Consider the following 13173-nt stretch of genomic DNA (forward strand, 5'->3'; position numbering starts at 1 on the left):
GATTCACATTTAGAAAGAACACCATGGCAGGAGGGTGGATTAATGGGCATTGGCAAACTGGCGAAACAGAAATATGTTAAGGGAAATTAAAATAATTCAGCTGAAAAATGATAAGTAATGAGAAGTAGCAAGGATGTTGGGGATGATTTTTAGAGGGTAGATCAAGGGAAAAAACAGATCCATTGGGTGTAGAGATATGGGTAATATGCCAGGGTTTCAAGTTTGCCAACTGGTGGAAGATGGTATCATTATAAGATTCTGAAAAATAAGGAGAATGATGAGGTTCCAGCTAAATTTGATACATCTTTTCAAGCATCCTTAGAACCTCCAGGTGGAGAGGTTTAAGCATCATCAGCATCTTCCTGAGTCATATAATTATATCCATCATCATCTACAAGGGGTGCCTGATTTCCTTCCTCTGCCTCCCACTTTGGTTCCATAGGAACTCTAGTTTCTTGGATTGTCTGCGATTTATTTCTCATCCTCCATTTCCTCTGTATCTTTATTTTATCTTACAAAGGTACCGTTTTATTGCTTGTGATGGAAGAGCAGAGAGCTGTCCTTGGATTAGGCAGTCAGGAAATAACAGATGATTGAAGCATGGAAGGGGAAATTGGCACAGCTGTTTCACCACCCAGATGGGATTTGGTGCTTCTCATGACTAACGGGAGGGCTACACCACTATTTACTGGGTGGTAAGAGAATAGCTGGGCTCTGAGAAGGTTTGAACATGTTTTATTACAATTCTTCTGCTTTTTTATAGTAAGGCAAGTCTTCCATGTTCTTACCAAATAATTCGATGCTTCCTTGCATGCAAACAATTTTTTTTAAAGTTTGTAAACTTCTGAATTTCATCCTATTTGAATGATTCAAGAATATAGATATACTTCTAGCTCTGTTGAATTATTTTCCCTGTATTCTCAGAGAGGCTCTCCAAAAACTACAAAGCCTGAATCTCAGCAGGGAGCCAGAGTGTCTGGCTGCATCTCAAGGCAACATGATTTTCCAGGTATATGTCGGTATATTTCAACACAGAGCCATGTGAATTTGAGCCCATGAGAGTACACTGCTCTGAGGTGAAGCAGCAGGGTCTGCAAGTGAGGAAGAACTGAATTTAAATCCTGATTCTGCCATGTACTAGTTGTGTGCTTGTGAGTTAAAGTGTCATCCCTTACAGTCTCAGTTTACTTAGCTGCAAAATAGTGTAAGTAATTGTACCATGACACTACTATGAGATGTATAATGGAAGGTGCAATACAAAAGTATTTGGCAAGTTCCTGAACTGTGGATGCTTGGCAAAGAGAGGAGTCCATTAGTTCACTACTTTTCATCAACCTCTGCCCTGTCTTCTCCCTTTTCTGAACCAGCCCCACACCTACCACACATGTTGTCCAGAAGGAATAATGTAAGAGATGACTCTGCTTTAATATCATATTTTCAGATTTATTGTTGGAATCACATGAAATGAAATGTGTAAAGTGCCTAGCAAAGTACCCAGCTCCTGTGTGTTTAATAATATCCACTTTCTTCTCGTCTTTTTCTTATTTCACAGTGCAGTCATAAGCAAAACAACTACAAATAAAGAGAGGCTGTCTATGAACTTTCTGGTGCCTAGACACTGCAGGGTATGTAGTGCTTTCAACATTGGCTGTCCCTAAGAAGGTAGCCCAGGTTCTGTCCATGAAGCTGCTTCCTTTGGTCTTGCTCTTATTCTTAGCATGGCAGATTTGCACGGAGTGCTGTTCTGTTACAAGACCAAATCAGTTCAGTTTCCATCTCTTTATCAGTAAAAGTCTCAGGGGAATAAGCTTCTTAGAGAAACTAAGTAGCTTCATGATTGAGTCAGCTAGGACAGAGGTCCTCAGATACAAAGGCACCAGTTCTTCTCTTAATGAAGCCAGAGTCTCCATCCCAGTGCTGCAAAGGCAGCATGGACAATCCTATTTGTTTTTTCTCCCTGTCTCACTTTTCCGCTTTGTGTGACAGTGGCTCCAGTATCTGAATGCGTGTGCTGGTTCGAATGTGTCCCATTTGATGTCAATTCCTCATTGAGTTACTCGAAAAATTCTCTGTTGTCCCTGCCTTGCTCTCTCCTGTACTTATCTCTGTTCTGTGGGCAGTATCAGAACTCTTCAACCTGCCCCCTTCCTCCTCCTGATTCTTACCTTAGGAATTTTGAATCTGCTGAGGAAGAGTAAATAAGAAGTGGAAGGTGCCACTGGGTTGAGGGTTGTGAAAACTGTCTTGTGAATATTCTCTTTGTTTTAGCACAATGAAGTCAACGAGCTAATATATTGTAGCAGATCCATTCCTTGGATAATAACATTATGACAGCAACAATGTGTGTACAGGGGAGGAGGGAGCAGGGGGAGCAGATCAAGGGCCAAAAGCTGATAACATTTACGTACTTACTGAAATTACATATGGAGTTAGGTGCTTTTACATGCACCTATTCATATAACATCCAAAAAACCTCAGGAATGATGTGTTATTCTCACTGAAGCCTACAGGACACTGTAAGAGATTGACAGGGTTGAGAATCCAACACAGGTTGTTCTGATACCATACCATATGCTTTTTCCAGTTCCACACCAAATTGCGCACTGTTCTCAGTGTTCACCCCATATTCCAAAACACAGTGGAATCTATGCTGAACACAAGAGCCATTCATGTAGGCCTTTCGTAAGTCTGCCTTCTTTGTGAGCTTCCAGAAAGGAAGGCGGGGGTTCCATATCTTGGAAGAAAATGACACTAAGTTCCTATACAATTTCCTGGCTCCAAAGGTCAGGTCTAGAAAATGTTTGTACTCTTCAGCACTTACCCTTTCCACTTTCCCAATGAAGAACAAATCCCTGCTATTGTTGGCTTATGTGCATCTGACCCTAAACTGTGCATCAGTCTGAGAGCCTCAGGAAAGCAACAGATAGGAAGGAAACCTCAATCCTACAAAGAAATGAGGGAAGGAAAGAATTTAATTCCAGTCTCTAAGTACACAATAGAATATCATGAGTTAGAGGAAACACCTTTTCTTTATTTTCTAGTTTGGACAAACCAATAGAGATGAACAAAAATTACAATGGAAAATAGATGCTGGACAATAAAACATAGAAAATATTAAGTCAAATATGGCTCCATTCAGGCAAATGGGAACTTCTGACTTTAAATATAAATATATATCTATATAAAATATCTATCTATCTATCTATCTATCTATCTATCTATCTATCTATCTATCTCTCTATCATCTACCTACCTACCTATCTACCTACCTATCACCCCATCAATCATTTATCCTCTGTCCTGCTCCACTACATCTAACTCAATGCCTGCAGATAGTTTGTGTTTGCTGTTTCCCAATCACCTGCAATGGTGCCAGACACATGGTGAATCATCGTATCTATTGAATGGATGAATCCATGGCTCTTGAGTTGAGAAAAAATCAAGACAGTCATTTGAGCAGAAACCTTGTAGAGATATACTGGACAGAGTGAAAGGGAGAAAGTCAGCACCAGTAGATGGGAAAATGGGGAGGTAGGGAGCTCTGTGTGGTCCATGTTTGTGATAATGAAGGTCTGATGGTGGATGTGGTCATGGGCTGAAAAGGATCATACAGATATGGAGATACTGAGAGAATCTATGATATTTTCCTACTTCTTTGAAAGGAAATGGTTCTGAATAGAATAGTATTCTCTTTTTATCATGTTTTTATTTGCATGTTTTATTTGTCTCTCTTCAATAGTAATCCTATTCTTATATCAGTACACACATTTTAAGAACCTTGGGTTTCACTGCGTATATTTTTCAGAAAAAAACATCTACATTATACCACCTGACTAGTTAGCATCCTAATGAGAGCTGTCATCCAGGCTCCCTGACTGCTTGTCCTCTGCTGGTTATCTTTCCTTCCTAATCTGTTTCTATTTTTACTCTGGAAGCAACCTGACCTTGCACCCCAGCTCCTGTTCTGAGGAGGTCAAACTTCTACATCCTCAAAAATTTTTTTCTCTTATTCACAGTCAAGGCCCATGACACCCAAAAGAGCGACTCTACCCGCACTTGTTTTCATCCAGCTTACTCTTACCTTCATGTCTTTACTAAAGGACAGATAAAACTCAGTAGAAGTAAAACATTAAACTAGCCTCACTCCCATGAGCTAACATGAAGACTGAAAGGCCTTTGGACCAGCGAATTCCCAGTATCCATGGCCCCCTTTGTAAGAGCATCTACTATGAGCCAGCACCATACTAAATCCAATAAAGATTCTAGTGGCATTAAATGTGGTCCCTGCCTCCTGGGAATATAGGATAGAATTAGGAAGACAATACTCCCTCTCTCTGTCTCTCTCTGTCTCTCTGTCTCTCTCTGTCTCTCTCTTTCTCTCTCTGTCTCTCTGTCTCCCTCTCTCTCTCTCTCTCTCTCTCTCTCTCTCTCTCTCACACACACACACACACACACACACACACGATTAAAATTTTAAATGGTGAGTGTAGTCTTTAAGTCTTTAAATGTCACATCTCATTGGAAGAGATGCCTTCCCTTCCTATACACAAGCTTTCCCACTCAGGCAAGCTCAGGGAAGGCTACCTTAGGGAAAGAAACTCCCCTCCCTCCCAGACCCAGCACAACCAGTAGCCCCAAGGGGTCCATTGTTCTCCCTTCAAAAACAATAAAAAGCACTCACTAAAAAGAGGGAGGTCCAAATACTGGGCTGGGTGAGTGCCCAGCTGCTACTGTCCTCAACTGCCACATCAGTAAACAGCACCACAGCAATCAATTTGGCTTTTTTGATGAAGACAAAACCATAGAGGAAAACCATTAGAAGAGGTAATAAAGGCCCTTCTTGTACAGTTAATAGAGAGCCTCCTGGATGGAACAAGCCCAGCTGTTGCTGCTGAAAATTTACTTCTGTTTTCAAGTTCAAATAGAGACTAAAACATTATCTTCGCGGGAATTGATTTTACGTCTTCCAAACACATATGCCACCTTAATTGTGATTTGTGTGATAGTTCAGCTGCTGAAAGCTTTCGTTTATCTCTACCTGGTTAAACAACTTTAAATAATAACAAGTCAATATATCTGTCTATTGACCAGAGTTCTCACATCCCCAGAGCATACTGTTGAAGAAGAAAAAGATGTTTAACCCTTCATGGCCCCAGGCTCTGTCCCACATCCTTTTCCTCGTGCTGGATCTTAATGGAGAAATACGATTGTTTTAAAAGTGAAATAAATAGAAATATGCAGACTTCTCTGACAGACTTTCTCCTGCAGAGGCTGTTTTGTTTTGTTTTGCTTTAGCCTCCAAAAAGAAAAAAAAAGACTAATTTTTTTTTTTTGGTCAAATTCTTCTGCAGTAAATTTTCTAATTTATTTTAGTCACAGAAACTTTGATTTTGGATTGAGCTTGAGAAAAAAAATATTAAAAATAGCAGCTTGTTTTGGAAAACCACACAAACTGACAAACAACAACAACATGGGCTTTCCATAGTATTTTTCCAGTCTGTTTATTTATTTATTTTTATTAAATTTATTGGGTGACATTGTTTAATAAAATCATATAGGTTTCAAGTGTACAATTCAATAATACATCATACATATATTATATTGTGTATTCATCACATAAAGGTAAATTTATTTCCATCATCATATATTTGACTTCTTTTACTCCTATCTACCCCTTTCCTTCTTCTGATAACCACTAAACTATGGTCTCAATAGCGTTTTTTTTTAAGACATACTTCCCCCCACCATAGGAGTGCCAAATGTTATATAAAGTGGTGTGGAGAGGGGAAAGGGCAAATGGAGTTATTTTATTCAATGAACTTAAGCCTAGAGTTATTGGGAGAGTCAAAATTTTGATTGATAATAATGGTTATAATGGGGTGAGGTTTTGGAGTTTATTTGTTTATTTGTTTTTAATAAACCAAATCATTTGTCAGCCAACAGAAAGACAAGAATGGAGCAGGCCAGAAACTACAGAGCTCAACTAGTTAGTGCCCAGTCCTTGAAGATTTACCCATGAGGCAGAATATAGCTAGCCAGATAGGGACTTTCCCCCTTGGCAAGGCTCAGCAGATTTCCCTCTGTCCAGTGACATCCTCTCCTTCTGTAAACTTTCCCTTGGTGTCAAGGGTCAGTAATGCAGACAAGGATTGGGGTCTGTCTCTCCCCAGGCTGCCCCAGCATTTAACCAAATGGCTAGGAGAGGGTGTTGTCCCAAATCCCCAGCTCTCCGTATAATCGGCTCCTTTCCCCGGTGTTGACCTTGCTTCCACAAAGCAAATAAGAGGTGTACATGAGAGGCAAAGGGATTTCTGGTCAGTTGGATAAAACCTGCCTGGTGTCAGCACAGCTCCAGAGAGAACCAGTATGCAGTTTAGCTACTGAGAGAAAGGAGTGTAAACCAAATAAACATTCCACCCTTATTTAATCTGCCATGGAGATGAAAAGAGGGAAGGAGGCTGCAGGTATCAGTGGGTGAGTTCAGGATTAATTTATATACTAAGGATTTTTTTTTTAAGTTTTCATAAACTCTATTTTAGGACTCTGTTTTCAAATTGATATAACTCCAATCCAGATCTCCATTTAAAATGCATTCCTCTCTGCAATGTTCTCTCTTTTCTCCCTCTCACTTCTCCCAGAAAGCCCTATAGACACAGAGTAACTAATAATATTAACGATAGTAGTAATACTTATAACCGACTGGTTGCTTATAAACAGCAAGCCGTGAAGATGGGAAGGTATCATTAATTGCTAATTAAGAAAACACTTCTCTTGGGTTTGTGTTCACCTGATAAAGAGCATTTCCTGACTCTTTCATGTTTGTTCTTCCCGTGTTTTCCTCCAGGGCATGGACTGTGTATTAATTATCTGCGTATCTTCAGCCGTGAATGACTGACTGACTGAGTAACTGAGTGGATGAATCTATTTATTAATTTTTTTTTATTACGTAGCCTGCTTCACTGGGTGTATGAACTTCCTCCTTTGATGTTGATATTGCAATGACATCTCTGCCAAGACTTTCTAGATGCTGGCATGAAAGGGATTGTGCTGTCCCCAGTCTTATGGTGCCCTTTATCAATTATACTCATTCTGTCTATACATTTTCATTATAGTCTATGTGTATGTTTGCATAGGCAACATTATAACAATAAAAGCTACCCATTCGCACCTTCCCAACACCCTATCAAGTCAATTCTTGTCTTATGTTTTTATTTTCTATTTCTCTCCAATTCTTATTCTCATACACAAGTAAATTTACAAAAGGATAAGCATAGCAAGGATATAATTCTGTATTACAGTTACTAAAATGTGAGTAGGTATCTTTTTTAGATTAATAAGGCAGGGGGTGAGGGGCAGTACTTTCAATGGTCGCTAAATAAATATACATTGATTGAATTAAGTTAAAAGAATTAAGTGCTGCTCACCTGGCTCCAAGCTGAATATTCTTACATGGAATCTAAGGCTGCAGCCGGAGGAACCTCAGTAAGCGTCTTTCTCAGTCATTTCCTAATCTAAATAAATTGTCTAATCCATTAAGTTATCCAAATTCTTTATGATAGTTTCCAAGGGAAAAGAGAACAGGAGCAATGGGGAGAGGAAGTGAGCAAATGCCATTGTCCTGAAGAGCTGAGGAAGGACTCAGAGGCATCGATGAACACTTGACACCCAGTTCAACTCCAATGTAATTAAGTACCTTTTCAGGTGGAAAAACTGAAATCCAGAGAAGAAAGTGCTCAATAAAACAAATCTAAGCAAAGACACTGATATCTAGAGCCCGCACTTTCTGATTCCCAACCCAGGGCTCTTTCCCCTAGACTTGGCTGTCCTGGAACAGAGCCCTGGCCAGGAGTGGAAACCCTTTGCTTCTTCTGGAGGGATTCTGCAGCTCATCTTTGTCCACAGCACACTCATGGAAGGAAGAGATCTGGGAGAGTGTGCTGGGACTAAAGGCTCTCACTGAAGAAGAGAAGGTGAGAAGGGCAGGGCTCACTCTGGTCCTGGAGACTTGCTTAGTTATTTGTTACTCAAAAGGAGCAGTTTCGAAATGTCTGTTTGGGGAAGTCAGAATGGAAATGCATGCTTCTGGTGAAGGGTCCCAGAAGCAGCAGTGCTACCCTCCTCTGTCAGTAAGCTGCTCTTCCTTTGTGCACTGGGGGTCGCTAGCAATACACAGAGGCGGTCCCAGAGACCTCGCGCTCTGAGCCGCTGGGGAAGAACTTAATTACACCCACTTGCAAGTGAACACAGCTGCTCCTCAGTGAGCCGGTTCTGCATTGCAGACCTACAGGCTATGCTGGCTCAAATGTCACCTCCTTTAGGGAACCTGGCCTTCTCTGATTAACCTCACTTACCCGGTATCACTCCTAATCCCCGTGACTCCCCAGCGTGTTGGCTAGTTGGCTCTTTACCTTTACAAGGAACATGCTGCTTTTAAAGTATCCCTAGATATTTCTCTTTTCACTCCTTGGTGCAAGGGCCATGTTTTAGCCCCTTGCTATTGATAGAGAGCTGTGTGCATGGAGGGACATTCAGTGTGTTTGGTGTGGGGAAGGCACACCTAACTTGGAGCCATAAGACATGTACTCAGAGCCAAACACTCTCCATGGTCATATAACCCTAGGCGAGTCCTTTTACCCCTCTGAGCCTCAGTTTCCATATCTGCAGAATTAAGAAAAATCATAGTTGGTTACAGGGCTGTTTGAGAATTAAGGAATGAAAATGATTTGTAATTACTTGGCAGGGTGCACCGGGGGTTTTTCAGAACTGTTCCCCAGATCCACATGACCTCAGAACTATTCCTTTGTTCTGCGAGAAAGGGGTTTGAGCCCCTTGTTTAGAGCCGGCCCTGTGCAGGGCACCCGATAAGTGCCTTAAAGAAGACACCGCTCCTGCTCTCAAGAAGCCCAGTGGGGCAACTGGAACTGGAGAAAACAAATGTCAAGTGGTGGTGCTAAGATCCGGGATAGGAGAACATATTGAAGAGGGAGCAGGTGTAGGCAAGAAGATTTTAACAACCTCTTTTCCCCAGGTCCGAGGCTTAGATGCAGGTAAGTAACTTGTGGCTGCACACTCTTCGTTTGTTTTCAAACCTCACCCCTCTGCGTTCCCAGAATGCTCTTGACAGTAAGACAAAGAAAACTAGGTTGGAATTCTTGCCCTGCTTCCCACCCTAAACAAAGTCCTCTTGAGGAGCTCTCATATTTGTGAATGGAAACATCCTTCTACCCACTGAGCTGTGGAGAACTTTACAAATGAGACAACCTGTCAGAGTGTTTGCTTTCTCAGGGTTTATTTGCATTAAAAAGAGCTATGCTAACCTTATGACTCTGAGATGCAGATGTTTTGAGATTACTTTGAGTTGGAAGTATGGGGTTTTCCATCACCCTTTGGACTAAAGTACTAGACTCTCCACTATTTTCCCCAGTGTCAAAAGAAAGTGAATCAATTATTTGGATCCTAACACCTAAAATGTAGCTTGCCTAGTTTTTATGTTGCATCTCAAGCAACTTGAATGAGTTTGTGGGAAAATCCCTGTCTTTTCCCTGATCTCTTTTGTCTTCAGAAAACATTCCTGTTGTGTTTAATTTGGAAGAGAAAACAGCACTCAGTTTGGCTCTAACTTGACATAAGTGACCTCTAATAATTTCTTTTTGACCCGAACATTCTTTCTAGTTTACTGGACTTTGTGCAACCCCACCCTTCTTTTATGTGACCTCTGTAGACCAAGGTCTTCTCCCTCACTTTCCCCAAATTTTGGAAATACACTCTAACTGCAGAAAATGCCTCAATTTATTTTGAGAAACTTTTGCTGACCTTTGGTTGACCTCAGTGAACTGGAAATGATGTATTGATCTCTTTCTGACCTCATCGTTCAAGTTCCATGTGCTCTTTATACTTCTGGAATTACTGAAAAAGGAGAGCGTAATATAAATTTACAGATTTATTTCATTAGCTATTTACAGCTATTATGAACTGTTTTAATTCCAAAGTAAATGCTGTTGCCTAAAAATCAATTGAGCTATGGAGAATTGGGAGTGTCAGAGTCAGCTACATCATCTTTGTATTCAATTTTCTCCCTAGAATTCCCCATGGAACAAAATTATCTCAGAGCTATCATCTCTCTGATGTGCATTTTCAATTGTGACTCGATTCATCTCCTTTGATTCCTCTATATAAATCAATTCTCCTGGTCTTAGTTTACATGCTTTCTATCATTCCTGCCTCTCCTTCTGAAATTGGTTCTTTAGGATGCTGAGAAAGGAGGGACAACTTTTCTTTTTTAAAGCTATCACCATCAGTGGTAAGTTGAAAAATGGTCCCCTAAAAGATATCCACATTCCAATCCCTGCAACCTGTGACTCTACCCTTATATAGAAAAGAAAAAAGAAAAATAGAAAGAAATAAAAAGAAAGTGGGTCTTTACAGGTGTGATTTAGTAGTTAAGGATCTTGAGATGGGGAGACAGACTACCCTGGATTATTCACTGGGCCCAAAATGCCATTTTATGTATACTTATAAGAGAGAGCAGCAGGAGGATATTTGACACATGATGAGAAGGTGATGTGAAGACAGAGCAGATGGAGATTTTTAAATTCTGGCCTTGAAGATTTGGCATGATACAGCCACAAGCCAAGGGATACTGACATCCTCCAGTAGCTAGAAAGGGCAAAGAGCGGGTTCTCTCCTAGAGTCACTGGAAATAGTGTGACCCTGCCAACACCTTGATTTCAGCAAAATGGTAGTGATTTCTGACTTCTGGCCTCCCAAATTGTAAGAGAATAAATAAGTGTTGTTTCAAATGGCTAAGTTTATGATAATTTGTGATAGCAACTGCAGAGAATGAATATACCCTCTACTACTTTTTTTGCAAACAATTGAACATGTTTCCCAACACTGTTTGCCTCTTTAGAAATCTTACCACATTTCCATATAATATACCACACTATCACCACCACCATGAACATCATTGTAAGCTGATGGTCTATGAAGAAGCTCTGAGCCTATGGTGCTATCCTATGTATTTTTAAGTAAAATTAGATATTTCTAGTTCAGAATATACTAAACTCTTATAAGAAGCCACCTTCCACTTCAAACACATAAAAAAGAACTACATACAATTTTTTAAAGAAATCAAAAATGTAACCAAGCATGGAAATCAAAAAAAGGACTAACTCTATTTTCCATAGGAAAGGTGGTACACATAGTAGAAAGAAGAAGCTGAGATCATAGGATCTATGAAGAGCAATGGGTAGGATATATATTGTAAGGTCCTTAAAGTCTATGTGGGGTGGATATCAGTTTTCAGTTCTTTGTGTGCAGGACAGCTGAAATATGTTCTCTGGATCAATCCAGGAGCCTGTAATATGTGTCTACTTAGAAGAAACTTCACTTCTTGGCCTGAAGAAATCAGAGAAGCAATTATTCTTACTAGACCACAGAGGGCAAATGATTGAACTGCAAGAAATCAGAGACCTTAATCTGATCTGCTCAAAGATGTAAGACCCACATTTTTGTATTCAGCAAAATTGGTCTGGAACCTACAAAATTAGTAAAAATTTCACAGAGGCAGCTAGGAAACCACCACTTATGGATGCTTTCATAGTCCATGGAAAACACAGAACCCTCACAGAAGGGAATGTCTGGAAGAATGAGCTCATAACCCAAAACATTAAAATACACATGGAAATCAAACATCACAATACTTAAAGTAGGAAAAAAAATGCTATAATAGGAGGAAACCTAAAATTCCTAAAGTAAGAAGACATTATAAGCAAAAGTATAGGTGGTTTGAATAGTCTAAATATAAATATATGTGTAGATATTAATGGTAAATAACAAGTCATTTCGTTTAGTCATCTATTCATTTAATAGATACTTATTGAATACCAACTATGAGCCAAGTCCTCTTTTCAGTGCTGGAATGCAATGATGAATAAAATGTTATCCCAACCCTCATGGACCTCATTTTCTAGTGGGGAAGACAGAAAAAGATTCAGTAAATATGTAATAAGCTGTCAGTTAGTGATAAGTTCTATGGAGTAACATATAAATAGCATAAAGGAGATAGACTGAGCAGAGATGTGAATATTGTGAAGGAGCAAGCCATAAAGTTCTGAGAAAAGAGTATTCCAATAGCTGAAATAGCAGATACAAAGATCCTGGGGTAAGTACATGCCTGGGTGTTGGAGAAATAGCAAAGAAATCAAGCTAGACTTGTGGGAGTAAGGTAAAGAGTTACAGATAAAATCACAGAGGCCTGGTTATGTAGGACCTTGTAAGCATGATAAGAACTTTTTATTCTTTTTACCTAGGTTAGGAAATTACTGGAAACTTGCAAACTAGGAATAACATAATCTAATTTATACTTTATAAAGTAACATTCTGGTCGCTATGTGAAGATTAGATTATATAAAAAGAGGAAGAAGGGAAGCCTGTTGGAAAACTGTTGCAGTCATCCTGGCTGGATATTTTTTGGCTTCTCTTGGGTGCTATCAGTGGCAATCATGAAAAACATTGGGATCTAGGATTTATTTTTAAGAAAACGCTAATCGGATTCACTGATGTATTGGTGGTAGAGTCTGAGAGAGAAAGAGTAATCGAGGAATCAAGGAAGCCTCCTATTTTTTTTTCCTAAACAATTGGAAGAAAGGTGATGCACTGTACTAGATAAAAGTGGAAGAATGATGTGTATGTGGCCATGTGCATGCATGATACCTTTGAGTTTTCTCTCAGACATCCAGGTACTAAGTAGCTGAATATTACAGTCTAGATTTTAGGGGAGAAGTTAGGGCTAGAGACATAAATTTGGTAGCCTCAGGATTTAAAACCAGAGGCTGGAAAATATTACCAGGGAGAAAATTAGAGATAGAGAAGACAAGAGGTCTGCAATCCGACATTTAAATATGAAGAACAAAAGCATAACCAATTGAAGAAGAATGAGAATGAGCTTCCATTGAGGTAGGAAGAAAATAGAGGCATAGCATCCTAGAAACCAAATGGAAAATGTGTTTTGAAAAGGCAATGGTCAACTGATCAAATGCTGCCAAAAGGTATGACTAGATTAAGATTGAGACTTGACCAATATATTTTGGGGAAAAAGTAATTTTTTCAGAAGAAGGGCATTGATGTGTAGTTTAGTGAGTGGAGTGAGGACACAATCCCGGCATATGTTAA

At 39.7% G+C, this 13173-nt stretch overlaps 1 protein-coding gene across 3 annotated transcripts in view; it reads left to right on the top strand.

The window, feature by feature from the left end:
- Positions 1-13173, top strand: part of OPCML (opioid binding protein/cell adhesion molecule like) — a 1143910-nt gene that overhangs the window by 1041352 nt on the left and 89385 nt on the right. Inside the window, exon 7 of one of the 3 annotated variants that reach the window (XM_016137937.2) lies at positions 6845-7384. The exons of the other annotated variants lie outside the window; for them this stretch is intronic. Within the exon in view, the coding sequence (XP_015993423.2) occupies positions 6845-6891 (47 nt within the window). The 3' untranslated portion in view covers positions 6892-7384. Of the gene's footprint in view, positions 1-6844; positions 7385-13173 lie in introns of those variants that run through there. 3 annotated transcript variants of the gene reach the window in all.

This window comes from Rousettus aegyptiacus, unplaced genomic scaffold, assembly GCF_014176215.1.
Source record: "Rousettus aegyptiacus isolate mRouAeg1 unplaced genomic scaffold, mRouAeg1.p scaffold_m13_p_5, whole genome shotgun sequence".
NCBI classification, from domain to species: Eukaryota; Metazoa; Chordata; class Mammalia; order Chiroptera; family Pteropodidae; genus Rousettus; species Rousettus aegyptiacus.